Raw genomic sequence first — 12,400 nt, forward strand, 5'->3', positions numbered from 1 at the left:
TGGGAGCCGTAGTCCCCGCCGCACCAGTCTTTAAGCAGAATTCTCTTTAAGTAGAATTATCTCTGTCATTTCTGTGTCCCCACTCTGGGGCCGGGGCTGTCCCGGGGAATCCCTCTGTGTTCCCATCCTGTGTCCCGGGATCGCTCTGTGTCCCCACTCTGTGTCCTGGGGTCGCTGTGTGTTCCCATCCTGTGTCCCGGGATCGCTCTTCGTGTCTCTCCGTGCCTCGAGGGGTCTCTCCATGTCCCAGGGGGTTCCTCCCTCTGCCAGGGATCTCTCTGCCTATCCCGGGGTCCCTGTCCCTGTCTCGAGGGTCTCTCCGCCTGTCCCGGGTCCCTCTCCGTGTCCCCACCCCGCACGCGGCTCCCAGCGCGGACAGCGAGGCCACGCCCCGAACATGGGCGTGGTCTCCCCACACCTCCCCGCCCATTGGTTCTCCTTGGCCGCGCCTCTCGCGGCCATTGGCCAGCGCGCTGCCCCGCCCCACGCGGAAGTGCCGCGGCCCGCGGGCCGATGGCGGAGCGCGGCCATGGCGCTGGTGCTGGCGCTGCTGTCGCAGGCTCTGGGCCGGGTGTGGCGGAGCTCCGGCAGTAGCGCCCGCCATGCGCCCCCGAGCCGCGCCATGGAGCACGACAGGGCCATGGAGGTCTACGGTGACTGCCGGGGGGCGCGAGGGCCGCGGGGGGAGCCCCGGGGATGGTCCCGGTTTGCCCTTGGGGGCCTGAGGGGAGGAAGCGCGGCGGGTCCTGAGGGGCTCGGAGCCGTGAGGGGGCCCCGAGGGGCCGGGCAGGGGGAAAGGGCCGCGTTTGGCTCATTGGGCTCCTTTGTTGTGGCTTCCAGAGTGGAACGCCAGCAGTGCTGGGAGGGGGCTGCTCACGAAAATGCCTTTTTATGGAATGCGGGGAGATTCCTTATTGCTGCTGGCTTGTCTCGTGCCTCAGATATAATCCGGACTATCCGGGACCCGGAGAAGCCCAACACTTTGGAAGAACTGGAAGTGGTGACGGAAAGCTGCGTGGAAGTGCAGGAGATAGGGGAGGATGAGTATCTGGTCATCATCAGGTTTACACCGACAGTACCTCACTGCTCCCTGGCCACTCTCATCGGTGAGGGTCCTTTAGATAATCCAGAAACCAGGAGCACACGGCTAACTCCAGCTTGTCTCAGTCAGTCTTGCCTGGCTGTGCTGGCTGGACCAGGAATTGCATCTTGAGAACCCAGCCACCAGTGCAACCAAACCAAAACCCAAACCAAACCAAGAGAAAAAAACCCCAAATCCAGAGAAATGGGGACACCCATCTGTTTGTGTCGTGTTAGGGAATCCCTTCAAAGAGAACCTCTCAAAACTCTGCTGGGAAGTGGTACAGAATTCCTTCTTTGTATTCTCCAAGTTACTTCATTAATTTTATTAAATGACAATTTAACAGCTCTTAAATTTAAAACAACCACAGAATGACAACTTTCTGCTTGTTCCCTTTCCCTCCGTGGCTCGTGCTGCTCAGAATACAAAAGGACATTGTTAGTTACACTGGTTGTTAGACATGGAAATGCACCCCAGACCTTGAATTTTACAGGAAAATCTCTTTTGTGTTCTGTTTTAACAGGCCTCTGTTTAAGAATAAAACTTCAGAGATGTTTGCCTTTTAGACACAAGGTAAAGTTCCTGTTTGAAGCCTATTTTAAATTCCATGAATGAATGGCAACCTCCCTAAATTAAGCACAGTGATCCACAGACCTTTAGAGACTTGACCAAGATAATTTAAAGAATACCTTCATTACCTGAGTGTTTCTGCAGTTGAGTTTTGGGTGGTTGTTTTGTGTTCACAGCTGCTGGCTCCACGCTCCCAGCTGAGCTCTAAGGGGAGCTGTGGCCAGCAGTCCCCTGGCGTGGCAGCAGGGGTGACAGGCCCTGGGTGTGCAGGGGGCTGTGGTTCCCTCCCAGGAAGGAATGTTTTCCACTGCTTGCTGCTCCTAACGCTGCTGATCTCTCCCCTAGCTGGAAATCTACATTTCTGAGGGCACACATTCCACGGAGGAGGACAGTGAGTAGAGCCTGTGCATGCTGCTGCTTCAGCCTCTTTGTGCTCTGTCCTCTCCTCCCCTGCCTTCCCAGAAATTAATCCCCTGTGAAAGCTTGAGAACCAGGTGGCATCAAGGTGTCCCCCAGGCTGTGGTGGCTCTGTGACCAGCTGCTTGTTGCAGGTTTGGTTGTAGAACAAAAGCCCCTCAGTTCTGGCAGGTGGTGTGTTTGTAACAAAAGGATCATTGACATGAGGAGCTGCCTCACCAGTTCATCTCACTGTCCTGAAAGCCTGACACCAAAAGCTGATGTTTCTCAGGCAGTTTCTGCAGTGAGGCTCGCAGGACGTGGATGTTCTGAGCCAGGCACTGCCCCCAGCAGCCCTGCAGTCCCAGCAGTGCCCTGGGCTTGAGCCTCCAGCCTCTGCCAAAAATGGGATATTTTGGTTAAAGAGCTGCAAACTGAACCTGGAGAACCTGGGCTGCTAATTGCTCCTCAGTTTCAGTCTTGATTTTGGGACACACCACAGGAACACCTTACATCCTTCCCCTGACCTACAGCAGTGACAGAAATGACCATTTCCCATGGCTGTGTTGTGTCTGAGCTTGTGTTTGCCTCGTTCCCCGTTTCCCAGTGACCCTCCTCGTCCTGTCCTTTTCTCCTGGGCACCCTCGGGTGTCCCTGGAGCTCCTGACCCCCCGTGCTGGCTGTTTTGCAGTCAATAAACAGATCAATGACAAGGAGAGGGTGGCGGCGGCGATGGAGAACCCGAACCTGCGGGAGATCGTGGAGCAGTGCGTGACTGAGCCCGACTAGGGAGCCTGTCCCTGGGGACAGCCCTGCTGCAAGCTGAGGAAAATAATAATAATCAAGGCCTTGAGCTTAATACTTGAGTTTTTATCTTCTATGTGTTTTTTTAAAGAGAAATCGTTTATAAGATAGATTTAAATTATGAGGAATCGGTCTCTAAAGAAAGGCCAGTGTATAGTGCTGGAAGTTTGTAATTTTTGGTGTCCAGAGGAATATTTTGTGATTCAAAGCAACACATCCACATTGCCTTCTGAGAGACGTTGTGATATAAATTCAGTTTTGCAAGTTAAATTTCTACATTGTTTCCATCACTGCACTGTAAAAATAAAACAGATTCTTGTACTGAAATGCTGCTTTCTGGGTCCTGAATTTGTTTTGTTTATTTCTGATGGATTAAGTTTAGATTTCTGTCAGAGAAATTAATTTCATTCAGCTTCTTCAGTGTCAAAAAACATTAAAGCTGAAATTAATTCAGAAAAATAATTTGGAGCTGAGGGAGTGGACTAGAACAAGGAAATTTCTTCTGAGACACAATTCCTGCTAAATCCTTGTGCTCTTTTCCCTGTTAATGTTACACATTTCTGATTCTGGAAGCTTTGCTTTATAACCACCCTGAAGGTGAAGTTTCCCTATGGAAGAGAACTCGATCCTGCTTTTCCTTCTGACTTTTCTGCAGGGTGGGAGGTGAGAGCATCCCACAGCTCCTGCTCCTGCTGGCTCCCTCTGTCCTGTTCCTGTCACTGCTCCCTCCCTGATCCTACCTGGAGCATCCCTCACACCTCCAGCTGCCCTGCCTTTCTCCCTGGAGACACTCCCAGGTTTCCAGTGCAGCTCTGGCTCTGAGCCTGGATTTACCTTTCCCTGGGAGCAGGCAGTGCCCTCCCAGCTGCTCCTCCCAGGGCAGGCGTTCAGCATCTGCTGCAGTGGCTCCTCAGGGGTGTAGGGAGCTGCTCCTCCCTGCAGGGCTGCTTCCATGGTGAGGGATCCTTGCAGGGCAGTGCAAACATCTGCTGGGATTTCAGGGATTTGTGGCTATTTTAATAATCCCCATAAAGGTTCCCTGAGGGCATGGAAGGATGGAATGGACTCAGCATTACAAACAGGGGAACGAATATTCCCCTTGGTAAACCACTGAACTGCTCCATGGCACAGCAAGGCCCCTCCCCTCAAGCGCCAAATTAGCTGAAAAAAATTAATTAGAGAGGGGGAAGAAGGAGGAGAACAATCCTCCTTTTTCTACAGGTGTGAAAAAAACACTTTCCAACTTCAGTTACTCAGCTTCAAATAAATTTCAGTTAAATTTCCAGCTCCTTTGTACCCCCATGGACAAATGTGCCAGCCCAGGGGACACGTCCTGTGTCCCACCCCAGTGTGGGAAGGGGTCCAGGCAGGGAACTCCTGCAGGGATGAGCCAAATGCTCCAGGAAGCCTGAGCTGTTGTTATCTGTTGGCTTCTTTCCTGGAATTTGGGGTTTTTTTTCCCTTCAGCAGCAGGGTTGATGTTTTGTTTTCAGAACGCAGCTATCTGTGCCAGCAAGGAGGTTCTGTGCATCCTGGGGCCACGAGATAGCGTGAAGGGCTAACCCGAGGGCTCTCTGTGCCCACTGCCCCTGCTCAGCTCGGTGGCACCACCACAGCTGCATCCCCAGCTCTGAGCAAAGCTGGCAGCACAGGGAACGGGATGCTCTGGTGACAGCAGAGTCCTCTCCTTGCTCCTGCACCGCCCTGAGGGCTTTGTGCTGGGGCACAGAGGTTGAAAGTTCTTCTCTGGAGCAACAATTTGGGAAAATGGGCCAGGTCCCAAAACCAGGCCTCTGAAACCAGGAATATTCCCATTTCCTCGGGCAGTGGCTCGTGGGCTGGGGCACTGGGAGGTGACTCCCCAGGATCTGCTGCACTTCCCAATATTCCCATTTTAACTGGCCCTGGGCTCTGTGTCCATCCACAGCCCGGGCTGGGCAGAGGCTTTGGTGCTATCGGCCTGTGGGGACACTGGGGGTGACAGAGGAGCAGCTGGGGAGCAGCAGGGACAGGGACAGGGACAGGGACAGGGACCAGGGGTGCCACGGGCAGCACTTGAGCTGCTGGGGGTGCACGGGGTGCTCCTCCAAACCCGGGAAGACACCCGCGGGCCACCGCCCTCGCCTGGACCAAAAACTCCTAAAATTGTTCCTTCGGATTATGAATCCTTTGCGTTTACAGCTGGGAGGGACAACTGCAGAGGGCACCAGCAACCCACAGCACTGCCGTGCCGAGAGGAGCCTCCTCGGCCGGGCTCCGGGAGCATCCCGGGAGCATCCCGGGAGCATCCCGGGAGCATCCCGGGAGCATCCCGGGAGCATCCCGGGAGCATCCTGAGAGCATCCCGGGAGCATCCTGAGAGCATCCTGGGAGCATCCCGAGAGCATCCCGAGAGCATCCCGAGAGCATCCCGAGAGCATCCCGGGAGCATCCCGAGAGCATCCCGAGAGCATCCTGGGAGCATCCTGAGAGTATCCCGGGAGCATCCCGGGAGCATCCTGAGAGTATCCCGGGAGCATCCCGAGAGTATCCCGGGAGCAACCCGAGAACATCCCGGGACATCCCGGGAGCATCCTGAGAGCATCCCGGGAGCATCCTGAGAGCATCCCGGGAGCATCCTGAGAGCATCCCGAGAGTATCCCGGGAGCATCCTGAGAGCATCCCGAGAGTATCCCGGGAGCATCCTGAGAACATCCTGAGAGCATCCCGAGAGTATCCCGGGAGCATCCTGAGAACATCCTGAGAGCATCCCGGGAGCATCCTGAGAGCATCCTGAGAGTATCCCGGGAGTATCCCGAGCCCAGCTTTAGCTCCTGCCTCACCCCAGACCATTCCCCGCTCTGCTCCCCCCAGGCAGAGCCAGCACCGTCCCCTGCCCCTCTGCCCGAGCCCCAACAAGCCAAGGGATCTCCTGCAGCCCCTGCATCTCCTGCGGCCCCTGCATCTCCTGCAGCCAAGGGATCTCATCTCCTGCAGGCCCTGCATCTCCTGCGGCCCCTGCATCTCCTGCAGCCCCTGCATCTCCTGCAGCCCCTGCAGCCCCTGCATCTCCAGCGGCCCCTGGATCTCCTGCAGGCCCTGCATCTCCTGCGGCCCCTGCATCTCCTGCAGCCCCTGCATCTCCTGCGGCCCCTGCATCTCCTGCGGCCCCTGCATCTCCAGCGGCCCCTGGATCTCCTGCAGGCCCTGCATCTCCTGCGGCCCCTGCATCTCCTGCGGCCCCTGCATCTCCTGCAGCCCCTGCATCTCCTGCAGCCGTTCCCAGCTCGGAAATCACGTTTCCATCCCAGATCTCCAGGCTGGAGGAACGCAGAGGAAGCGGGACGGGGCTGCTCCCCTGCCCCGCCGGGCCCGTGTTTACTCACACTTTACTCGGGGTTTTATCCACTGTTACTCACGGCAGCTGGCAGCGGAGCACTCAATACAGAGCTGTTTCTAGCAGGTAGATGTTTCTGAATGTTTACACCCGGCTGAGCTCAGGGCAGGGGCTGTGGCTGGGGGCAGCTCTGCCCTCCTACAGCACATGTGGAGCAGCTTTGTTGAATTTCCCAAGCGAATGGTTGCTCCGGGTGAGCAAACACACCGCCCCTTGCTAGCGGCTGCGGCAGCTCCTTTCCCTCCCTCCCTCCCGTTTCTGAGCTTTACTTCCCACCGGGAACATCCCCCCGCAGTCTCGGGATGAGCTCCCTTCCCTTCCCTTCCCTTCCCTTCCCTTCCCTTCCCTTCCCTTCCCTTCCCTTCCCTTCCCTTCCCTTCCCAAACCTTCCCAAACCTTCCCAAACCTTCCCAAACCTTCCCTTCCCAAACCTTCCCTTCCCTTCCCTTCCCTTCCCTTCCCTTCCCTTCCCTTCCCTTCCCTTCCCTTCCCTTCCCTTCCCTTCCCTTCCCTTCCCTTCCCTTCCCTTCCCTTCCCTTCCCTTCCCTTCCCTTCCCAAACCTTCCCTTCCCAAACCTTCCCTTCCCAAACCTTCCCTTCCCAAACCTTCCCTTCCCAAACCTTCCCAAACCTTCCCTTCCCTTCCCTTCCCTTCCCTTCCCTTCCCTTCCCTTCCCTTCCCTTCCCTTCCCTTCCCTTCCCTTCCCTTCCCTTCCCTTCCCTTCCCTTCCCTTCCCTTCCCTTCCCTTCCCTTCCCTTCCCTTCCCTTCCCTTCCCTTCCCTTCCCTTCCCTTCCCTTCCCTTCCCTTCCCTTCCCTTCCCTTCCCTTCCCTTCCCATCCCTTTTCACCGGGAATGTTCCCGGGACCATCCCGGGATGCGCTGCCGGGGCAGTGGCCGGCTGCAGGGGGTGGGTGAAGGCCGTTCCCCACCGGAGCAGCTGGCAGGGATCAGCTGCCAATTAAAATCCAAACAGAAAGATAAAGCAGTGACATTTCTCAAATCCTTCCCTTGCTGTCCTGCCCCTCTGTGCTGTGGGGACCCCGTGAGCCCTTTCTGAGCAGCACCAGGAGCTTTTAAGAACAAGAAGAAGTAAATCCCTTTCCTGTTGTTAGGGACAGGTGGGAGCTGAGCTGTTCCTGGTGCCGCTGCCTGCCCAGGTTGGATCCGTGCCCCTCCCCGTGCAGCTGATGAAGGAGCCATGACCTTTGGCTCCCTGGGAATTAAAACCCCCCAGCTGAGGCCACCTGGGCTGGACAGAGGCCCCTGCTGAGGGCTGGGAGCTGGAACACCACAGGTGCTCTGCCAGGAGGATCCCAGACACAAACAAACTCCTCCAGCAGCAGCTGCTGCTTCCCAAGGAGCTCCTCTTCCTTCCTGTCTCCAGCATGGAAATCTCTGGCAGTGACCGAGGCAGGCACAGAGCTCTGACTGCTGATCTGAAGCCAAAAGGCCCTCTCAGAGAGTCCTCCAGGAGATCATGGAATGGTTTGGGTGGGAAGGGACCTTAAGGCCCATCCAGTCCCACCCCCTGCCACTGGATGGGCTTTAAGGTCCCTTCAAGGTCCCTTCCCACCCAAACCATTCCATGATCCTATTTCAAGCATCTTTTGATCCCTGAGCCCTTTCCTCCTTTCGCCCCGCTGCAGCAGCTCTGTCTGAATAACATCCTGCTTGTGCTGGGACAATAACAGCATCTTTAGAAGAAGAAAAAAGCCATTTCTGTGTCCCATCCAGCCCTGCCCCGTCAGTGGGAAGCCATTCCCCCTTCTGCTGTCACGCCAGGCCCTTGTGAAGAGCCTCTCTGCAGAGACACTGACTGGAGGTGTCTCACTGCAAGAAAACACTGCAGATATTTAAGCCAGATGTGTTTTACTGTCCCTGATGAAGCAGTTTCTGTGCTGGTGGGAGGCCTGGCTTGTTATGTGGCCAGGGACAGCCTGGTGTCCCACAGGAGGGATTATCCCGTGCCCTCAGCCGTGCTTTCCCTGCACATGGAAAGGCCCTGCAGGAGAGGCTCACCGGATCCTGTGCCACAAATAAATTGATTTGCAGAACTGATTTACCCCATCAACCCGGCTCATGTTTTAATCAACAAATCCCAGTTGCAAACGGCAGCTGTGAATGATTTTCGTGTGCAAACTGATCGCTCCTTCCTGCTGCCAGCGCCTGAACCATCTCCAATTAACTGAAAACCTTCAGCATTCCCCACGGGGAAGAGAAAATGTGAAAGCCACCTGTTTCCTTCAGTAACTGTTTAATTTAACACACTCGTGAGCCGGGAGAGCCCAGCACCAGGGCTGGCCCTTTGCAGCCCTGGGAGGGAGACAGGCTGGGGGACAGATGGTGCTGGGGACAAGGAAACCAGGACTGGACACGGCTTCTTGGACCATAAAAACTCGACACCAGCTTGGAACGGAATAAAGCACAAATGGTGAAGTCATGGCTTGTGTTTTCCATACAAATCACACACAGGAATTTCCCCCTTGGACTGAGAGCTGCTCCTGACAGCCCTGGATGCACCTGGAGCTCTGCAGCCCGGGATGGGCTCCAGCCTGACTGCCCAGCACAGGCAGCATTGCCCTTCAAGGTCCCCCAGGTTTGGGGCATCCTCCACAGCCTGAATAGGGAGAGGAATTCCTACCTAAACACTCCTGCCCTCCTCCAGAGAGCAACCTGCCAGCAAACCCGCCCTGAGACGGGCAGGGATTCATTCCCACACCGCCCCGGGAGCCGGCAGCAGGGGCTGTGCCTCCGAGTAAATTGGATATTCTAGTTAAAAATCAGCTAACCTTAACAGAGGAGAATCTAGATATCAGGGGAAAAAAAAAAAAAGGGTTCAGCCTTTAGGGGCACAGAAAAACACCTTAACCAAGCATTACAGTGCTACACATCCAGAAATGCAGGGGCTGAGCGCTTGGCTGCCCAGCAGGGAGGGGATGTGCCACAGCTTCCCTCTCCTGCCCAAATACACCCAAGGGAATCAGCTGCTGGCCTCCAAACCTCGGCATCCCTGTGGTGCCCTCTGCTCCAGGGGGACACAGCAGTGGGGAGAAAGGGTAGGAGCCCTGCACGCCCCCAGCTGAAGCTGAAACTTTATTCCTCTGCCCTGTCTCCACTTCTTCAATTAAATCTATTCAGCTTCAGTGCGTAAACATTTTAATGAAAATGGCAGGAATGGGTTGCCAGCTTCAAGTCCCTTCAAGGATAAAAAAAACCACCCCAAAAATCCCTACCCCAAAGGGTCAGCAGAGCCGGTGGAATGCTGGATGCTCACCTCAGAAATACAAAAACAATAATAAAATCAAGGTTTGTGCTGGCCAGCCAACACCTCCGAGAGGCTGCACATGTCGAATGATAGCACCATAAGCGTTTCTGGGAGCTCTCCCCCGAATTCTTGCTGCTTCCAGCTCCCCTTTCCCCTGTGTGACCCCAGCAGTGCGTGGGGAGCAGGGGGAGCCGCAGCCCAGCCCCGCTGGTGGTTGAGCACCGTGAGAGAGCAGCAGGGCCTGGGAGCCCGGAGGAGCCCCGGGCTGGGCCAGCGCTGTCACCTCCGGGAGAGCCGCTGGTGACCGCGGGCGGGTGGCAGCAGCCCGTGCTGGTGGCAGCTGTGGCAGCACTGGGCGCGCACGGTGGGCAGCTGGCACCGGCCCAGCAGCCGCAGGCTCCGGCAGAAGGCGAAGCTCAGGCGGTCGCGCTCGCAGGGCGCACCTGGAGGGGAGGCAGAGCACAGGAGGCCGTCAGTGCCACCAGGGCCGTCGGGTGTCTGATGTGACAACGTGGGAGGAGAGGATCCTTCGGGGCCCTTCCATCCCAAACCATCCCAGGACTCTGTGGGAGCTGGCACCGCCTGGAGGGGCACGGACAGAGGCACCCACCGTGCTTCCCATCCTGGCAGAAACTGCACCTGTGCTGCTGCCAGCAGCTCCAGAACGTCTCCCCAGGGCTCCATTAACACCTGAGCTGCTGCCAGCAGCTCCAGAACGTCTCCCCAGGGCTCCATTAACACCTGAGCTGCTGCCAGCAGCTCCAGAACGTCTCCCCAGGGCTCCATTAACACCTGAGCTGCTGCCAGCAGCTCCAGAACGTCTCCCCAGGGCTCCAGGAACAGAGCCGAGGTGCAGGGCACAGCCTGCTCCCATCCTGCCAGTCCCCAGCCCCCCCGGTGCCAGCAGAGCGGCGGAAAGGCCAGAATTCCTTTTTCTTTGAATTGTTCTGGTTATTTTGAGAACCTGCATCATCTGGTTCACTTCCTGCAGGTGTCCTGCAGCCCTCAAAACAACTCTGGTGCTGCTCTGAGGATGGGCTTTGTTTGGGAAGGCTGCTCCCGTGGCAGCCCAGGCTCTCCCAGGCCCCAGCTGGGCCCAGCAGCACAGAGCCACCACCAAACACACCTGCTTCATATGGACACCCAGCTGGTTTCTTTGAATTTTTGGTTTCCTCCTTCTCTACCTTATCTCAGAGCAAGGCACGACCCCCTGAGCCCTGCAGCTCCTCACCCAGCGCTGTAAGCCTCACTTAAACTGCATCAACTCCAAAACGAGCCTAAGCTTAAAGTCTGTGGTTCTGAGATTCCAGTTTTACCTCCTGTACAAGGAATTAAAATACATGACAGCTTTTCTCTGGAAAAGGGCAGAGCTGATGCACTCTGGGGCCAATCCCCCGTTGCTTGTCCCGGGCACCCTCCACCAGGGCCGTGCAGAGACAGAAAGGGGCAGGCGAAGGGGCTTTTGTCTTTCTCAGGACACTCCTGTGCAGGGGAAGGGTCCCCAGGGAGCTCTCACTGACCACTGCCCCTCGGCCTATCCCCTCTGGGAGCACAGGCTGTGCCCAGGGAACAGCTGCTGCCCCCATTCCCATGGGAATTCCGACCCGCTGCAGATGCAGAGCAGAGACTTTTCCCCCGGTTGGGATTTCAGTCTCAGCCCCAGCCCCAAGCCCAGCGGTGAGGAGGTCACTACACTGCTCTAAACTTCATTTTCTGTTTCTGTTGAGGAGTTCCCTCCCTGCCTCCCGAGCTGCAGCTCCTTGTGCCTGGCCAGAGTGTCCCTGTGCCCCCAGAAAAGCAATTTATCAGTGGGAGATAAATTCAGAGAGGGGTGGAGGGGATCCCAGCTTCACATCACTCCTGCAGGCGGGGGGCTCGCTCCAGCCCCCTGGGACAGCAGCAGTGCCTTTTCCCTGCTGGGGGAGCAGAGCAGGTGAGAAATCTCTGCCCAGCCTGGTATTCCCATGTGCTGCAGGACAGGGATGGCTCAGCAGGGCCCTGAAACACCTCTGGGGTGTCCCATGAGAGCAGGACTCAGCCTGGATGCCCATGGGAATGTCCTGGGCACTGCTGGGGAATGCTCTCCTGGGCAGACCCTGCACAGCCCCTCAGTATTTTTAGCTCTCTCAGCTTCCTAGAAAGTTATTTGTGGATCACAACCAAGCTGCCTCCTGCCTTGCTTGGAAAGAGCTGTGAAGCTCACACTGGGAGGCCGCTTTCCAGGCTTGGAGCGATGGTTCAGCTCTTTCCTGATCCCTTTCCAGCGGGTCAGCGCCCTGGGCCCGTCAGGAAATTCCTGTCCCTGCCCCAAGCCCAGGCAGCAGTGAGCACACCCTGCCTGGGGCTCCTGAACCCCTCCTCACCCACAGAGGATGGGATCCTGGGGAACACAGCAGGGATGGGATCAGGCAGGGGGGAGAAGAGACACCACCCTTGGCTGGAGGCTCTGCTGACCTTTGGAGACCCCAGGGCTCCAAAGCCAAATGACCTCATGGATCACAGAATATCCATGGGAAGGGACCCACAGGGATCATCCAGCCCAAGCCCTGGCCCCGCACAGGACACCCCCACAGTCCCACCCCACGCCTGAGAGCGCTTTCCCAACGCTCCCCGCTGAAGCCAATGGGAGCTGCTGAGGGGTTGAGTTCCCATCCCTTTCCCAGATCCTGCTGCAGTCTCAGGGTGCATGTCTGTGGGGTCAGGCTCAGCTCTGAAAAGCTTGGCTGGGCTTGGGATTCCTCCCTGGAATTCGGTCTTGGGCAAGGGAAGCCGTAATAAGCACTTAATTTGTCAGCTCTTCAGAGAGGGACCTACAGAACCCACCCAATTCTCATTTAATCCTTCTACTGCTATTTCTTTCTATTAACAATTTTTTATATAGTCCTCGCACTTCATTTGGACCCACG

At 56.6% G+C, this 12,400-nt stretch overlaps 2 protein-coding genes across 3 annotated transcripts in view; one reads left to right on the forward strand and one right to left on the reverse strand.

The window, feature by feature from the left end:
* The first annotated feature begins 81 nt into the window (after nucleotides 1-81).
* CIAO2A (cytosolic iron-sulfur assembly component 2A) lies at nucleotides 82-3,178 on the forward strand. The gene is made up of 5 exons (XM_023933749.2): nucleotides 82-653; nucleotides 942-1,106; nucleotides 1,605-1,654; nucleotides 1,997-2,042; nucleotides 2,739-3,178. The coding sequence occupies exons 1-5, from the start codon at nucleotides 242-244 to the stop codon at nucleotides 2,834-2,836; spliced, it is 771 nt and encodes a 256-aa protein (XP_023789517.2). The 5' UTR covers nucleotides 82-241; the 3' UTR covers nucleotides 2,837-3,178.
* Nucleotides 3,179-8,466: 5,288 nt separating this feature from the next.
* The window catches only part of ADAMTS7 (ADAM metallopeptidase with thrombospondin type 1 motif 7), a 34,657-nt gene continuing 30,723 nt past the window's right edge, over nucleotides 8,467-12,400 (reverse strand). For both annotated transcript variants that reach the window (XM_086848310.1, XM_086848309.1), the window contains exon 24: nucleotides 8,467-9,937. In XM_086848310.1, the coding sequence (XP_086704436.1) occupies nucleotides 9,774-9,937 (164 nt within the window). In that variant the 3' untranslated portion in view covers nucleotides 8,467-9,773. The remainder of the gene's footprint in view (nucleotides 9,938-12,400) is intronic.

This window comes from Cyanistes caeruleus, chromosome 13, assembly GCF_971803275.1.
Source record: "Cyanistes caeruleus chromosome 13, bCyaCae1.hap1.1, whole genome shotgun sequence".
NCBI lineage: Eukaryota > Metazoa > Chordata > Aves > Passeriformes > Paridae > Cyanistes > Cyanistes caeruleus.